The sequence below is a fragment of the Hydra vulgaris genome, chromosome 12, assembly GCF_038396675.1.
Source record: "Hydra vulgaris chromosome 12, alternate assembly HydraT2T_AEP".
Classification (NCBI taxonomy): Eukaryota; Metazoa; Cnidaria; class Hydrozoa; order Anthoathecata; family Hydridae; genus Hydra; species Hydra vulgaris.
The window spans coordinates 56,696,023-56,715,703 of NC_088931.1; the positions used below are offsets into that span (position 1 = coordinate 56,696,023).

Below are 19,681 nucleotides of genomic sequence, written 5' to 3' on the forward strand. Positions count from 1 at the left end.
GGTATAACAAAAAATTAGTAGAATATCATTTTCTGTTTAATCCGAGGATTATATTACTTTAAACAATATTAATGGAATTCAAATAATTTTAGTTGATTAACTGTAAAATACTTTATCTTACTTACAAATATGTTTTCAAATTGTAGGGGAGCGTGGGAAGAAGTAAGACGCGGGAGAAGAGGGACAGCCCAAAAAATCACTGTTATCTAATGTAAACAATAAGATTTCTTTCTCTCTGTTTACCAGACATTGCTTTGTCTCCCTACGTGTGGTAAAAACCATATTTTTTAAAAATAAATAAATTATAAATTATATAATAATCTCTTAGCGTTAAAAAATTATAATCATATAAAATTGGAACCTCCTCAATTTAAAAATGGTATTTTAGTTACTTTCTCCATGTCTAGAGGTTAGCTCAAAACACCAAAAAATGTTAATTCCACCCCTGGTCCCATTTTTTAACATGATTTATCTTTATCCATTAGATTTATGTGGAATTAATGACGGTAAATGTATAATACGAAAGTAATTTGTACATTTTTTTTAACAAAAATATTTGGTTGTTGCTTTATACACGATGCTGCTTTTCACTAGTAAATTTAAGATCGGGGAAAATTAATATTGCAAAAACATTTTCTTTTACGATACCTGAGATATCCCGTCACGATTAAGAATTCATATTTTAAAAAATTTATTTATATTTAAACATGGCTATAATTAATATATAAAATAAATACATTAAAAAGAGATTTAAATTCTTAATTTGCAACTTTGGCACAAGATATTGAACAATGTTTTCTTTTGCTTAAAGTTTCAACATTAGACTTTGTGTTGTATGGATACGAATCAATAATAGGTACGTGTCTTTCTATTTTAACAGATGTTATTGGATTCCGGCCTACACAACATGAATATATTACTAATTAGGCAGATCAATCAGAAAAAGAAAGTATTATATAAATAGTGCAATAAAAAAGTACCGGTAACTGGTTTAGATGTTTTCGAACAACTTTTTGTTGCGGTAAGCTTTACATTGAAGGGTTTTGATATAGATGTTGTTGAAATTATGGATGAAGTATTTTCATTTTTTTTCAAGTTTTCGGTTACTTGAGTAAAATTCACCATCTTTTCTATTTTTTCTGAAAGAAAAACTTTAAAAACAAAACAAAAATAACCGAAATCTAATATAAAATTATCAACTTGAAAAGATTGGTTTTAAAGCAAAATAAATAAAACAAAAACAAAAAAAGTTAACCATTTTCGGATTTACAAGATGATATTGGATTTGATGAACAAGGAACATGGCTTCGTCTGTACATGTCATTTGAGTCGGACTCTCCTTTAAAGATATTCATTGCTTCCATATTTAAAGCGCAGACACCTCTCATAAATGCCTTTTTCATTGTTTCTTCATAACATTCTCTTTCAGACTGCATTTTTGAAATTTCATCACGAGCTTTCATTAACTCTTGGTGAAGCTAAACAAATAGCAATCAAAAAATAATAAAAAGTTAACTAAGGAAAAATTGATGGTTGAAATTAAAAAACTCAAAATCCTACGGATTGAAGTTTTTGTTCGTTATCTTCTGACAGCTTTAAACATACTTCTTGCGACTTAATCTATTTCAAAATAAAGTAACAATTTATTAAAAAACGTAAAAAAAATATATATATATTTTTTTAGGATTGTTTTCTTTAATTTTAACATAACAAGCGAAAAAGCCAATGATAAAGGATTTCATTTAAAATTACAATACACGAAACAAGTTAAGCATAATGAATATTCATAAATTTCTCAAATATATAAATTTATATAGTAAATTTACAAAGAAGGTAACCAACTATTAAAAAAAATTCAAAGAATTTAAAGCAATTCTTTATAGATTCTTTATTATCTATGTAGAATACTATATCATATAAGCGATTCTGACTCATATGATAAAACAATCTACTTGCATATTAGCATTCATTTTTTATTAACTCTAAAAATTAAAAACAATAAACGAAAAAAGAACGAGAAGTCATGTTCGAAAAATTCAATCAGAAATCTACATAAAATATGTACAAATTTTTATAGTATGCGGCTACATTTTTATTATTTAAAATAATCTAAAATCTTTCTTAGTAACATTTGTGTATGTAAAGAAACATACATAATAACCATGAGCGAGATCTCGTCTCGTTCTCGTTTCTCGTGAGAAATGGGACTTCTCGTGAGAAACGAGAAATAGAAAATTCTCGCGAGAAGTAGAACGAGACTTAAATATTATATTATTTTCCAAATTAAAAATTATTATAATTTACAAAATGCTTAATAATATGTTTTTTTAATTAATTAATATTTTGACTCTGTGATTTTAATAAATCTAATTAAAAATTAAATTTGTTTTTGACAAAAAAAAATTAAATTTAAATTAGATTTTTTAATTAGATTTTTTTTAAAAATCTAATTAAAAAATTTTAATTAGGTTTTAAATATTTTAATTAGATTTTAAATACAAAAACTTTTTGTATAAAATGGTGCTTTTTAGACTTAATTTCATTAGTTTACCAGTGGAATTCAACTTGACACATATTGTTCATATTGAAAAGAAATATTCTTGTATCATTTCAACGATTAAAAATGTCACCAAAAAAAAACAAAATCTGTAGATATATTTAAAAAAAATAAGTGATGGTGCTGAATGCAAGGCGTGCAAAAAGTCTTTGAAAACAAAAGATGGAAACACAAGCGGACTTCACCGTCACCTCGAAAAAAAACACAGCCAAGATTACGTTGAGTATTTTGAAAAAACTGATGACTCTCTCCTTCCTCCTCCTAAGAAGAAACAACGAACCATTGTCGAAATGCTTGAAACAAAGTCTAAATATGACAAAGACAATTCCATTTAAAAACAGTTTGACTCTGCAATGCTGGATTACTTTTGCACTGATCTGGCATCCTTTTCAGCAGTCGAAGGAAGAGGTTTCAAGAAATTGTTTGACATTGCAAACCCTTAACTGAGCCTTCATCACAGAACAACATATTCAAGAAAGCTTTCAATTCGGTCAAGAGAAGTTCAAGCTGGAATGAAGAGCATAATAACGGAGATTACGCCAAATCTTAAAAGTGCTGCATTTACTTCTGACCTTCGGACTTCTAGAGCTCAGGACAGCTACATCTCTTGGACCTTTCATGCTATTGACGAAAACTGGAGACTACATCACTGGACACCCCATGTTCAACAGTTCCCAGGCAGACACACAGGTATCTTAATTGAAGGAAGGCTGGATTCTTTCTTAGAAGAACTAAATTTGCCTGTTGATTTGCCATTGTACTGCGTGAACGACCAGGCAAGAAACATGAAACTTGCAGTCAAATTGTCAAAGCGCTTTGACCAATACTTGTGCAACAATCATATTTTGCAACGAGACTCATTTGGAATGACTGCTGGAATGGATAATGCGTTGCAAACATGCAAAAATTTGGCTTCTTTAACTCACCAGTCGACAGTTGCAGCTGAGTTGCTTGAATCAGAATCAGACGCTCAAGGAATCAATTTTAGACAGTTACGCCAATCTGTTGACACAAGATGGAATAGTGAACTGGATTGCATGGCTTCTGTCCTACATCTAAAGAGTGCAATTATCAGCTTATGTGCAAATGAAGGTATTTTATATGGTATAGGTATATAAGACCATCAGTGCATCACAGTGGAAATCAATTGAGGGAGCAGTAGAAATTTTGGCACCACTTAAAGAAGCTACAGAAACGCGGTCAGCTGAGTCTATTTCAACAATTAACACTGTTGTCGATTCTCTTTATTTAATCCATGACAAAATTGATCAATTTATTGAGACGGATGGAAAAAATGGCTACGGTGTCTTGTATGCAAAAAACTTGAAAAGCTGCATTGAGAAAAGATTTCCTCTTTGTCACACTGGAAACTTATTGAGTGCTGCAGCAAACTACTTAAATCCTGCTTTAATGGGACTTCACTTGAAGCTCTTCAAAAAATTTCAAACAACAAAAGAATGGTTAGCCTCACAGGTTAAGGATAATGTTGAGTGCCAACCTGTTGCCAGAGTCCTTTCAGCAGATTTGTTCCCTAATTCAAAACGGAAGCGCAAGGTAAACGACAGACTTGAAACACAAGAGCCAACATCTGAACTGAATCCTATTTTGAGCGAAATGTGCCAGTATGAATATCTCCCTGATGCCAAAAAAGACTTTCCGATTCTTGATTGGTGGAAATTGCATTCAAACACATTGCCAGACTCTCTTCATTAGCTAGACAAATTTTAGCTATTCCAGCAAGTTCAACTAAATCAGAGAGAGAGTTTTTAGCTTAGGTGGAAATGTCGTCCGATCATCCAGACACAACTTATGCCCAGAAAAAGTAGAAGAAATCATCTTAATCAGAGAAAACATTGTCTTGTTGGAAAAGTTTGGCAAAAAAATTCTGAATTAATATTTGAAAAAGTTGTTTACATTTGACAAATGTCATTTGTGTCAAAACCATGTTTACATTTTTTTTTTTACTTGGATTTTAATAAATTTGTTTTCAAAATTTGTTAAATTTTTCGTCTTGTCTCGTTCTCGGTCTCACGAGAAGTACTAACTTCTCGTCTCGGTCTCGTCTCGGTTTGAAAAAACCTAGTCTCGCTCATGGTTAATACATAACCTTAAAAACTTGGCATTTAAAATCATGAACTGTCATCATTAATAATGGAACTGTTATCACCTATAAAAAAAAAAAAAATACAATTCAATGCCGTATTATCAGAAAAACTCTCTGATTAAGAGTTTTTATCCTGGTAACTAAATTCTTACTAGAGAGTATATATGTAAACTGAAATAATTTTATTAGTATAAATCGCTCCATGATTAACTATTATAACAATATAAAAATCGAACGAAATATTGTTTAAAATGAAACTAAGTAACTAAGTGAGAACAAGTCACAATGAGAGACTAAGTAACTATGTAAGACTAAATAACTAATTGAGACTAAATAACTAACTAAGAATAAGTAACCAACTGAGTAGCTAACTGAGACTAAGTAACTAAGACTAAGTAACTATATGAAACTAAGTAACTAACTAAGTTGAAGTAACCAACTGAGACTAAGTAACTAACTGAGATTAAGTAACTAAATGAGACTAAGTAACTAAATGAGACTAATTAACTATGAGAGACTAATTAAAACTAGTGTATGCTTAAAATAGTCTTTAATGGTTTACCAATAAGTTCCAAAATAATTGATAAATCAAATAATTCTAAAGCAAGCTTAAGATATTTTCATTTAAAATTTTTAACAGTTTTTTAGTTTAACATAAAATGTTTATAAAAAAATTGACATTTTAGTAACTTACGGTCTTTTATCAAATCCAACAAAAATATCAACTTCTATAAATAATCATTGAATGCTTTAAATTCCACTTAAACTGATCAAAGTGATATAATATACAACGTACCTGACACGCTTTCTCTACACGCTGTTTCCATTTTTGTGATATTATTCCTCTCCAAGCACTCCATACAGTTGATAATAACACTTTTTTGTAATATTTGTCAGCAATTTTCAAGCAAAATGCTAAGCGCTTTTCATCATTGTATTTTAATCTCCACATGCTAAATAACCTGATCTTATCACACCGTTCCTTCTAAAGTAAAAACTAAATAATCATTAACATTTATACCTTTCCTTCTGATATAGGAATAAAAAAATTAACCTGTATCTTTTTCAGAGAGAAATAAAAAATAATTAAAAAATTTAGAAATTTCGAAGACCTGTTTGTTTAGAGTCTCAGAAAGATTTGCAATAACTTCATCTTTTTGTTTTGAGTTTTGCTCAAATGTAAACAATAGCTCTCTCATGCTGTCCAACTCATGGTCATGACGCATTATTTCAATAGAGAATCTTTAAAAGAAAAAAAAATTAATTTTATGGCTTACTGAAAATTAAAAAGTTTCTTTTAAGTTTCTTGATAAAGTTATCATAAAGTATACAAAAATGAACAAAAGATACTCCTAATATGACAACTCATTTAAACATAGTTCCAATTCATTTAAATATATATATTCAATATATTGATATTATATATATATATATATATATATATATATATATATATATATATATATATATATATATATATATATATATATATATATATATATGTATATATAATATCAATATATTAAATATATATATACATTTAATATATTGATATTGTATATATATAATATATATATATTTTAATTAAGTTGAAACATCTGGTATAGTATGTAAACTTATCCTCTTTCCTATAATAAATTACAATATTTCTAAGGGTTATATATACTCTCGTTATTCAAGTAGTATAAAAAACCGTTAAAAAAACAAACAAATAATAAAACTTCAGTGTAATGTCTTCTTGCGTCTTAAAAAAGAAAAATAAGGTTTCCAAAACGACGATGTGACGTAATCACCGTCGTCTTCATTCAAACCGCCTTCACCCGGAGAACACTGGTGAAACTGTATTTCCAAGGACTCTCTCACTTTTCTCTTAAAATAGTCTTCCTCTACTTTAACAGTGTTGTTATTATTCCAGCCAAAGGCACCATGGCAATTTCTGGAATGCCCCGCTACGGCCCGATTTTTCCATTTTCCCTCAAAAGTATGTTTTTGATGTTGGCAAATGCGAGTTGAAACCTTGAGTTTTGTTTTACCTACATAGAGCTTTCCACACGAACACTCCAGTTTGTAGACTCCTGGGTAAGAGTTGTTGGGAAGTCGAGGCTTGTTTTTTTGAGTTATTAATTGTTGAAGGTTTTTTGGTGATTTAAAAACTGGAGTATAGCCTACACTTTTAAATATCTGTTTTAATTGATTACTTAATTTTGGTACCCATGGTAGAGAAATATAATTTGGTTCTAGTTTTTTGATGTTATTGTTGTTGCTTTGTTGATTATTTTGCTTATTGTTTTTTATTTTTTTGACAATGTTTTGAAGTATTTTTTTATTATAACCATTTTCTGTAAACATTTCTGTTAGAAACTTTAATTCATGGTTTATGTGTTCTTTACTGCATAATGCAAAAGCTCTTTGGATAAAACCTTTAAATACACTATAAATTATTTTTGGATCGTGACAAGAATGCGGCTTTATTTGCACATTAGTTATTGCATCTTTGCGATAGATATTAAAAAGATATGTTCTGGATTTGTTATTTGTTATTGAGAGATCGAGAAAATTTATTGTGTGTGAATCACTTTCTTTTTCAATCGTATATTTGATATTTGTGTGTTGATTATTTAACAAGTCAAGAAAACGTTCTGATTCTGCCTCGTTTATAAAACGAGAATGGATATCATCTACATACCTTTTAAATGATTTTACACATATTGGTGGCGTAAGATATTGTGCCTGTAGTAACGCTTTTTCTTCATAATGTTGTAGAAAACTCTCTGCCATTACTACCATTAATGATAAACCTATAGGACCAGCATCTTCCAATGTGTGTATGTTTAGTTTTGTTAAGATTGGAGGTAGTTTGGATGAGATTTACTAAATAATTTGATAATTTATATTTACTAAATAATTTGATAATTTATATCTAGGTGATCCTATTGTGTTTACTATAATTCGCATTGGGTAGTTATTAGTTGGCTTGTGTGCTTTGATGACACCATATAATCGTGGAGGAGTGGCGTCACTTGGATAAATTGATCTATATTCATTTTTTGTAAACTTTGTTTTCAGATTTCGTAAAGTATTCTGAACTTTGCGAAGGAGTTTTTGAGTTGGATCATAGTTTATGATTTTAGATTTTCCGAGTTGTTCTTCAATTTTTTTAAGAGCATCGGTTTTATTAATTCGAACAAAGCCTGATCCTTTATCGAACGGATAAATACTAATTGTGTTGCTAGACTTAAGTTCTTTGAGAGCTTTAAACTGATCCTTATCTAAATTTGTAGAAACCGGTTTATGAATTTTCAAAACTCGAAGTACATCTTGTCTAAGTTTATTTGCATCAGTATTTTTGTTTGAATACTTTAACTTTAAAGCTGCCGTTTCAGTTATACTTATTATATCCATATATGGAACTTTACTTGGAATAGGAACAAAGTTAGGTCCTAAATCTAGTAATTTTTTGTGATGTGTTGGGATATTATCAGCACATAAATTAAGTGTTATTTCTTTTATAAACTTGTACTTTCTTTGGTTATCATTATCTTTATATCTACTTTCCTTGATTAATAAATCAAATTTGTTTTTTAGTTTATTTCTCGATCGCAAAAACATATATTCATAGGACTTATCTGCAATGTTTGTAATTTTTTGAAAATCTTCATTATTTACACATGATTTTATAAATTCTTCTAATTTTTTGATTGAAATTATGTTGTTGAAATATCTTTTTTTTTGCTAGCTATTGGGCATGTAGAAGTAGATCTTTTTTAACTTTTATCATGCTTAATGACACATCACAAAAAATTACTAGATTTAGGACCTAACTTTGTTCCTATTCCAAGTAAAGTTCCATATATGGATATAATAAGTATAACTGAAACGGCAGCTTTAAAGTTAAAGTATTCAAACAAAAATACTGATGCAAATAAACTTAGACAAGATGTACTTCGAGTTTTGAAAATTCATAAACCGGTTTCTACAAATTTAGATAAGGATCAGTTTAAAGCTCTCAAAGAACTTAAGTCTAGCAACACAATTAGTATTTATCCGTTCGATAAAGGATCAGGCTTTGTTCGAATTAATAAAACCGATGCTCTTAAAAAAATTGAAGAACAACTCGGAAAATCTAAAATCATAAACTATGATCCAACTCAAAAACTCCTTCGCAAAGTTCAGAATACTTTACGAAATCTGAAAACAAAGTTTACAAAAAATGAATATAGATCAATTTATCCAAGTGACGCCACTCCTCCACGATTATATGGTGTCATCAAAGCACACAAGCCAACTAATAACTACCCAATGCGAATTATAGTAAACACAATAGGATCACCTAGATATAAATTATCAAATTATTTAGTAAATATAAATTATCAAATTATTTAGTAAATCTCATCCAAACTACCTCCAATCTTAACAAAACTAAACATACACACATTGGAAGATGCTGGTCCTATAGGTTTATCATTAATGGTAGTAATGGCAGAGAGTTTTCTACAACATTATGAAGAAAAAGCGTTACTACAGGCACAATATCTTACGCCACCAATATGTGTAAAATCATTTAAAAGGTATGTAGATGATATCCATTCTCGTTTTATAAACGAGGCAGAATCAGAACGTTTTCTTGACTTGTTAAATAATCAACACACAAATATCAAATATACGATTGAAAAAGAAAGTGATTCACACACAATAAATTTTCTCGATCTCTCAATAACAAATAACAAATCCAGAACATATCTTTTTAATATCTATCGCAAAGATGCAATAACTAATGTGCAAATAAAGCCGCATTCTTGTCACGATCCAAAAATAATTTATAGTGTATTTAAAGGTTTTATCCAAAGAGCTTTTGCATTATGCAGTAAAGAACACATAAACCATGAATTAAAGTTTCTAACAGAAATGTTTACAGAAAATGGTTATAATAAAAAAATACTTCAAAACATTGTCAAAAAAATAAAAAACAATAAGCAAAATAATCAACAAAGCAACAACAATAACATCAAAAAACTAGAACCAAATTATATTTCTCTACCATGGGTACCAAAATTAAGTAATCAATTAAAACAGATATTTAAAAGTGTAGGCTATACTCCAGTTTTTAAATCACCAAAAAACCTTCAACAATTAATAACTCAAAAAAACAAGCCTCGACTTCCCAACAACTCTTACCCAGGAGTCTACAAACTGGAGTGTTCGTGTGGAAAGCTCTATGTAGGTAAAACAAAACTCAAGGTTTCAACTCGCATTTGCCAACATCAAAAACATACTTTTGAGGGAAAATGGAAAAATCGGGCCGTAGCGGGGCATTCCAGAAATTGCCATGGTGCCTTTGGCTGGAATAATAACAACACTGTTAAAGTAGAGGAAGACTATTTTAAGAGAAAAGTGAGAGAGTCCTTGGAAATACAGTTTCACCAGTGTTCTCCGGGTGAAGGCGGTTTGAATGAAGACGACGGTGATTACGTCACATCGTCGTTTTGGAAACCTTATTTTTCTTTTTTAAGACGCAAGAAGACATTACACTGAAGTTTTATTATTTGTTTGTTTTTTTAACGGTTTTTTATATTACTTGAATAACGAGAGTATATATAACCCTTAGAAATATTGTAATTTATTATAAGAAAGAGGATAAGTTTACATACTTTACCAGATGTTTCAACTTAATTAAATTTTATAAAAGCTTATTTAAGATGTTAACTTTTAAAAAAAATATATATATATGTATATATATATATATATATATATATATATATATATATATATATATATATATATATATATATATATATATAATATCAATATATTAAATATATATTCATTAAAATTAAATAATAACCTGTTAGTCAAAGAAAAATGACTCCGAGTTTCACGCCTATGTATATTTTGTCATTAAGATTGACAAAAAAATTTAATAACAAAAATATTATGCAACGTCTGCTTTGATGACGTTAAATATGTTAATAAAAAATTTGCTTCCATGGCGACATTTTAATACTAGCTGATTTCATTTGTTTAATAATTTCATTTTTGATGTTATTATGTGATACTTTTCAGTTAGGCAAAGGTTGTATGATTTTCCTCAGTGTATAATAGGATTTGTATATCCCTTTTTTTAATTTCCTACATAAACTTGGAAAGCCCTGTTGAATTTGCTTTGCTTTCGTATAGGAATGAGTTTTTGTGTTGGTACCTACGGTCTTTAAAAGTATTCTCTGTTAGTCCAATATAATTGAATCCACTATCTTGTGGTGAAGTTTTTATGTTACAGCAGTATACTATATTTTTTTGGAGGCATTTTCCTTCTAAAGGGCATTGCGAAGTTTGTTATCAGTCGCATTGTTGGTTGAGGTGTTAGTACTAGATAAAAAATTTTTATTGTGAGCAGTGATAATATTTTTGATGTTAGGAAAACAGCTGTAGCTTACTTTTAAGTTGTTTTTGTTGAAGAGTTTATAAAATTTATGAGATTTCGGAAAGTGTTTTTTAACTAAATTTAAGAAAATTCTTTCAACATTTGTTCTTACATTAAGCGCAAAAGGAGGGTTAAACCATAAAATGTTACTTGATCTTGATTTTGATTTTGTTGCGGTATGATTTGGTTTATAACAGATTGTTTCTTGATAACCATAAGACTCCAAGGAGTTATCATAAAAAGATACAGCTTTGTCAAAAACATCTTTGTTGGATAAAATATTGCTAATTCATTTGGATAACATCGTTGGTATGGTTGATAATATTAGAAGGGTAGTTCGACCATACAGAAAACCTGGTTTTCTGTATGGTCGAAAGGAACAATCCGATAAATTAAACGTAACATCTTAAAAATTTACAATCTTTAAGTTCGATTTTACTGTTAATTCTAGATTGAATTTATCCTTAAAAAGGTTGACAAGATTATTCTTTTTTTTTTCTAATTCAAGTCCACTGATCTTATGAAAGCAGAACAAACCATCATCTCTATACAATCCATTAGACTGTAATCTATATATGTTGCGTATAATAACTGACAAGCTAGCATAGCACTGCCCCGTCAAAACTGCCCATAGTGACGCCAAAGTTTGGGTCACAAAGTCTCTTAACCCACAGTGATTTATAACGTCAAGTGTTTTGTCTGATATTTCTGCATATTGCTTAGTGTGATGTAAAGATTCATGAACTATATGCGGTAGTGGTGTAGTGGTAGAGCACTCGCTTCATAAGCGAGAAGTTCCGAGTTCGATCCCCACCACATCCCTAGTAGTACCGCGCTCAACTTGTTTCTCCGCGCAGCGGCCTTGTTCGTCAAGGCTTGTGTTTCGGAGTTATAGAGTTGAGAGAGGGTTATAACCACAATTAAGTAGCCTCCTCATCTGTAGTGGCCTTCTGGGCCTTGGGGAGGTGAAATAACAAAAAAACAAAAACAAAAAAAAACTAGTTTGTTCATGAATCTTTACATCACACTAAGCAATATGCAGAAATAAACTGGATAAAAGTACAACTTTTTTTGTCTTGAATATTATAAAACCATTTTGTCACGTTGTTTGTGTTGTACTACTGGTTTATAAATGTGGCTTTTCTCACTACATTATTGATATTTTTAAGATAAGTTTTACTCACTTTTCCAAGTTCCGTTTTAGATGGGTTGATCAATTGACAATTTGTGTTATTAGCGAAATCTTCCTTGTGGTCTTTAATGGTTATAAATGTTGAACTCATGGCAAGACACTTCATTTTGTCGTCGATGCCTAAATCTTTTCTGATTGTTTTTGCTTCAATATTAATGGTATTATATTGCTTTCCATCAGATTTTTTATATGTTTTTGTTACATTTTCGTTGTAAAGCTTATTATAAGATGCCTTTTCAAGTTCATAAATATTATTCAACTTATCTGCAAAGATGTAGACTTTTTCTTGCTAATATCACCATGATTTTGGAAATGGCATTTGGTTGCACTGAAATTAATATTTTTTATCATTTTAAGTAAATCATTTTCAAAATTTACAATTTCAGGAGACTGCAATTTTCTTGATTTAAAATCAAAATAGTAAATAGTTACTTGATTTAGTTTTTTATCGTAAAACAGAGCCTTCAATCTCATTCTCTTTATTAATGATTCAACTTTTTCCGTTAAGTAGATCAGGTATAATTTCTTTGTTGGTGTAGATATGTTTGTCATTGAGTAGTTTAAAAAAAGTTGTTCCATATTTTCAATAATCATTTAACGTGACCGCTATTTTAGAGAGTGCTTAATAAAGGAGCAATATAATATAATAATAGTTTTGGAAATACCGGCATAGAGTGCTCAATACAGCATAGAGCGAATTATATTCTTTAAAATTAGATAATAACATCTGGTAGTTAAAGTAAAATGACTCAGAGTTTCACGCCTATGGCGATCATCAGATATTACAAATAATCTTGATGACAAAAAAATTTAATTACAAAAATATTATTATGCAATGTCTGCTTTGATGACGTTAAAGTTGTTTATAAAAAATTTGTTTTCATGGCAACATTTTGATACCAGATCATTACTTTTGTTTAATAATTTCATTTTTGATGTTTATATGTAATACTTTTCAGTTAGGCAAAGGCTGCATGATTGTCCTCCAAGTTTAAACGGTTGCACTTTGTTGATGATTTTCCATGTAATAATAGGATTTGTATATCCCATTTTTTAAATTTCCCCCATAAACTTGGAAAACTCTGTTGAATTTGCTTTGCTTTCATATTGGAATGAGTTTTTGTGTTTGTACCTACGGTCTTTAAAAGTGTGTATATATATATATATATATATATATATATATATATATATATATATATATATATATATATATATATATATATCTAATTCTGAGGGCAGTATATATATATATATATATATATATATATATATATATATATATATATATATATATATATATATATATATATATATATATATATATATATATATATATATATATATATATATATATATCTAATTCTGAGGGCAGTATATATATATATATATATATATATATATATATATATATATATATATATATATATATATATATATATATATATATATATATATATGTATATATATATACTCTAATTCTGAGGGCTATATATATAATATATATATATATATATATATATATATATATATATATATATATATATATATATATATATATATATATATATATGTATATATATATACTCTAATTCTGAGGGCTATATATATATATATATATATATATATATATATATATATATATATATATATATATATATATATATATATATATATATATATATATATATATATATATATATATACAGCCCTCAGAATTAGAGTCAGCATTCAGCAACGCTGACCTAAAAGAGTTTGAGTTTAGGAAAAAATTGGCAACGTCGTTTTTATGTCTTAAGGTAAGACCTTTGTATCTTTTTTTGCCGACCTGAAGCTGACCTCTAAAATATTGAGATCAGCAAATTATTGCCAACCTCATTTTTTTTAATTCCAAGGGTTGATATATATATATATATATATATATATATATATATATATATATATATATATATATATATATATAAATTTTAAAAACCAAAACCAATATAAGCATAAATAAACAAATAAGAGAATATAAGTAATAATGGCCACTTAGATGCTGTTTTGAATCTAAAAGTAAGTTCACAAATTAACAAACATCTAAAAACATCAAGATGGATTAAAGTTTCAAGAAAATATTTTAGCAATTTGCAAAATGAAAACAAACTTAAAAATGTAAATGTTGTCAAAGTCTAAAACAATTCACTAATAATAAATTATAAAAATGAAACTCACTTGTTCTTTAAGTCTTGTTCCATTTGCTCTTGCTGTTGGATATGCATCAACTTCATGTCAGCAAGTTCTCCCTGAAACAAAGAAATTCAAAAACTACAAAAAATAAAATACTAAAGCAAATTTAATCACTTACTAATACTACATTTGATATTATTGTAACTTACAAGTTAAAACAACATTAATAAAACATCCTTAAATGTTCTCCCTGTATCAAATAGATACACACACATACAACCCTCAAAATCTAGGTTGGCATTCGGCAATGTCAATATTAAAACTGACCTATTTGTGCAATACTACAGCATATTAATGCCAATCTGAAGTGTCAGCATGCAAAAAAAGTATGTATATATACATATATATATATAATATATATATATATATATATATATATATATATATATATATATATATATATATATATATATATATATATATATATATATATATATATGTATATATATATATATATATATATATATATATATATATATATATATATATATATATATATATATATATATATATATAATCATGTTTAAAACATTATAAAACACATTGTAATGAATAGCATTAATAAACAAAGCAGTAAGACATGTAATAAATAAATAATATTTTTTATGTTATAACAACAAGCTTGCTACTAAGCAGTTGACACGGCACTCTTAAACTAGACATAAATTCTTCGAACTTTGATGTATATAAAAATAAATAGCAAATATATGTTTATATACATACATATGCATATTATATGCCAGTACAAATAAAAAAAGCATAATATATAATGAATTATACATTATACCATAGCCCCAGCTAACAACCCTGCTAATATTATTATATAGCAAGGACTAGGGCTGTATTCCATATTTATACAGGGGATTACTTACTACTTGTCTCTCTTTTTAAGGAAAATCATACCTGCATACTTAAAACATACCTGCATACTTAAAACATATTTACAATAAGGGTTGCTTTTTTTAATATCTTTTTTAAATACAACTTTTTTTTTAATATTATGCTTAAAATATTCTTTAAAATCAGTTTTACTTTTTTAACAGCATAATAACAAATTTTATTAACATTTTATTTAGAACAGCAACTAATTTTGAACAATCTTCCATTATTAATAAAGGTCTAAAAGGTCTGATAGAAGACTAAAGGTCAACAGAAAAAAAATTATAATAAATATATGCTGCTAAATAATAAAAACTGTTTAGTTAATAAAATTAACAACAAAGCAAACCATGCCAAAACATTTCTTTTAAGCTGCAAACACCAAGTATCCATGTTCTTATCCATGCGTACAAGGTCACTTTCACCATTTTGAGCTGATACAATGGCTTCAATTTGAGGAGACATTGCAATTAAACCTGTATTTAATTTTGACTCCACCTTCAATTTGTTTGTAGAACTGTTATTAACAGCTGTAGTAGAATATTCTATATTTTAAATGATAATTTTATTATAGGTAACACACACACACATACACACACACACACACACACACACACACACATATTTATATATAGGCAAGTAGTAAAAATTTCATTTTGCTACCTTTTTTTACTACTTGCAGACAATTGTGGTAACACATGAAACTCAGAGTAGCAATATTACATTGTACTATAAACATTAGTATTTAGCTAATTCCTGGTACTGTGAGTAACAGTAACATAAACTAGAGCTATATACAATATAGCTCTAGTTTATCTATTGAGCACTTTTTTAAGCATACAATATTAAACATGATAATATAAACATATTTTCATTATTCACATATATAAACTTATATGTGTGTATATATATATATATATATATATATATATATATATATATATATATATATATATATATATATATATATATATATATATGTGTATATATATATATATATATATATATATATATATATATATATATATATATATATATATATATATATATATATATATATATTACATATACATAAAATGACAAACTATGAATTGACACAATCAAATTTGCAAAACAGAAACAAACAAAACTTATATCTTAATTAAGTAGATTGTTAATGTCCTTCGACACTCCTACAACATTTTCCATAAAGTTCTAATATAGAATCAATCCCATCACAGACAGGGCCCATAGTCAAAATTTATAAGTGAAACTTCTTAAAAACACCACAGATGATTTTAAGAAGTTTCACAGTTTAGATGCCATATTTAGGTGGATGCAGTTAAGGTAGGTCAATATTGTTTCATACAAATCTTAGTAAAAGAATAATTATTCTTTTATAAGGAGTTAATCTTAATATAAATTAGGATGCGCAATGTTTTTTTATTTTAATTTTAAATGTAACTTAAATTATAAAGGTTTAAAATGTTCAAAAGTCTTTTTTTTTAAATAAAGAAAAAAGTTTTCCTTTTTAAACCATCAGGATGAAAGTAAAAATTTTTTTGTAAAAGTTAATGGTGAAGAAGATAGCAGAAGTTCTTGAAATTGAAGTAAATTCATTTTTGATAACAAATCCAATGACTTTATTGTACACTCAAAACATAATTTGAAAGTTTTTAACTTTTATTCTATTCCAAATAAATCAATAAGAGAAAAATGTCAACAAATAAAATTACAAGGTTTCAAATACTGTACAATATTCATCAACAAAATTTGAAAATAGATCAGAACTATTAAAAACTTGTATGAACTTACAATCATTATTAGCAATATTAATGATTTTGAACTTTGAGAAGAAATAAATCTGCAGCAGCCTGCTAATTTATTTGGTAGTCTCAAATGGAACCACTATAAATACTTAACTAGGGTAAAAGATTTGTTTTTTGCTGTATTCCGCTCTTTGAAACTTTGTTTACTTAAAACTTTTTACTTATATACTCTCTTCAAATGAAATATGCAGCAAAATGTGCATTAAAGAAGAATTATATGTGTATAAATATATTTTTTCTGGTGTGAAATTTGTTTTTTGTGGTAGAAAAATTTATTTTTTGCAGTATTTGAAAAAACGATGTTACAAACTCTTTTTCGCAAAAAAAATTAATAAAAAAACATTAAATAAATAAATAAATTTATAAAGAAACATTATGATTAAATGTACTTGAGCTTGTAAGAATAAAAGAAATTTGAATTTCATTTCTTAAAACAACTAAAAACAAGCATATTACTAAATATTTTCAGCTGGTCATTCATGCTCCTTTTTAGCAACAGGCTCAAATGACTTAAATCTTTTGTATGCTTTTTCCATCTTTATTTTTTTTTAATACCTTCTTTTGAATTGTATTTTGTTTTTCACAAATCTTCTACCTTTCTTCCTTTTTTTCTTTTCTTTGTCTTCTTTTTTGTACATTTTCAAAACTTTGTCACTCCTAAAGATTCCATAATTAATTTTTTAATATTTTCAATTTGTTTTGCATTTAATTAGTTCTCGAAGTTTGAGCACATCCTAAATTAAAGTTGAAGAAAATGGAACTGCCGTTATGAAATGCTGATGAAAGTATATAAAACTGCTTCTTCATAATTAAAGAATTCAGAATATAGTAACCAGGGGTGTATCTCAAAAGGTTATGCAATGGTTCTATATTTTCCTGTATTTTCAAGACATAATGAAGAATAGCTGTTGCCTTTTTAATCAGTACACTACAAGATTCTAAATGAAAAAATAAATGTAAAAATTTTTAATCAAAATAATAAACCATTTTATTTATATCAACAATCTGTATGATTACCTTGAACAGGAGCAGTTAGTTCATTACTGATAATGTTTTTACTAGATGAAGCAGCGTTTGAAAAAGTAGGAATTTCAAAACATTCAGAAGTTACTTATACATCTGATTGGAAGCAGATTCAGAATCATTATCTAGTCCAATACATCGCTCAAGATGAACATTCTCAATATTTAGTGGAAAAATTCCTGTACCACGGAAACCATGAACTATTTTTGATTTTGTAATAATTCTATCAGTTTTAAAATTTTTATAAACTCTATCTCATCACCATTTTTGCAAGCATTTTTTCTTTTCTAATTATATACTTCTTTTTTCCACCCTAATTTGGCTGGTCAAAAAATTGATGTATTACACATCTGAAGAATGTGAGTGCAATTTGGAGGAAAAGACACTATATGGATTCCCCAATCTTTGCACCATTTAAATAAGTTAATGTGACTTGGATGACTGTCTAAGAATAGGAAAACAGGATGCACAACATCTTTTGATTTGTCGTCAATTTTTTGAAATAATCTTTTGAATATAATCTTGCCATCCAGATTCAGTTTGGGTGAAAATTGCTATTGACAGTTCTAGAAGCATATGCAAGATCTTCTATCTGTATTAACTTTTCTTTCAAAACAACCTGGGTTTTTAACATAGAACCATTAGCTTCTAAGCAATAGCAGACAGTAATGTTTTCTTTAGGCCTTGATGAAAAAACATCAAGGGCAAAAAAAAAGCAAAAAACATATTCATTATCTACATAATTTTAAAGTCACTTATCAATTGAATTAACTTTATATTCCCATTGACAAATCAAAAATATTAAAGATAATTATGTATTCTCAAATAATAATCATCATCATCAAAGCTGAAATCCATTAAGTGTAGAATAAAATGAAAAACTTGAATCACCTCAAATTTTGTTTTACAGAGGAAAAATTCAATTCTTGAAATTTAATTATGTAGTTTAAGCTATGTAGACAATAAATGTTTAATTTTTGTTTAGAATGGTTTTGTACACATTTTTACAGGTTTTGTAAGCTATTCAGATCATTTCAAGTACTCTATAGCTTTTTTTCATAAAAAGTGTATACCGCAAAAAACACATACCACAAAAAAAACATACCACAAAAAACACATACCACAAAAAACAAATCTTTTACCTTACTTGTAAAAAAATAACTCCATTAATAATTCCAAATTTTCAATTAAAAGTGTTACAATTTGTGATTTGTTAAAATATGACAATTTAATTAACAATTCAGATGAAACAAAAACTACCCTATGTCTAATAATTCTTCTCTAATTGGTTTCATTACACTGCAACCCTCGAAATTAGAGTCAGCATTCGGCAATGTCGACCTAACTGCCAACCTTAAAGTGTTTAAGGTTGGCAAAAAATTGCAGACCTTGTTACTATGTTTTATGGTAAGACCTATGTACCAAATTTTTTTCGCCAATATGATGCCGACCTTTAAAAGATTGAGGTCAGCAA

General features: G+C 27.6%; 1 protein-coding gene across 1 annotated transcript in view; it reads right to left on the reverse strand.

Annotated features, from left to right (window-relative positions):
* Positions 1 to 680: 680 nt before the first annotated feature.
* Positions 681 to 19,681, reverse strand: part of LOC100210671 (centrosomal protein POC5) — a 32,443-nt gene continuing 13,442 nt past the window's right edge. Inside the window, exons 2-9 of the mRNA XM_065813806.1 lie at positions 15,731 to 15,921; positions 14,483 to 14,553; positions 5,774 to 5,903; positions 5,458 to 5,646; positions 1,561 to 1,620; positions 1,256 to 1,478; positions 981 to 1,139; positions 681 to 898 (exon numbers count right to left, since the gene is read on the reverse strand). Coding sequence (XP_065669878.1) covers positions 759 to 898; positions 981 to 1,139; positions 1,256 to 1,478; positions 1,561 to 1,620; positions 5,458 to 5,646; positions 5,774 to 5,903; positions 14,483 to 14,553; positions 15,731 to 15,921 — 1,163 coding nt within the window. The 3' untranslated portion in view covers positions 681 to 758. The remainder of the gene's footprint in view (positions 899 to 980; positions 1,140 to 1,255; positions 1,479 to 1,560; positions 1,621 to 5,457; positions 5,647 to 5,773; positions 5,904 to 14,482; positions 14,554 to 15,730; positions 15,922 to 19,681) is intronic.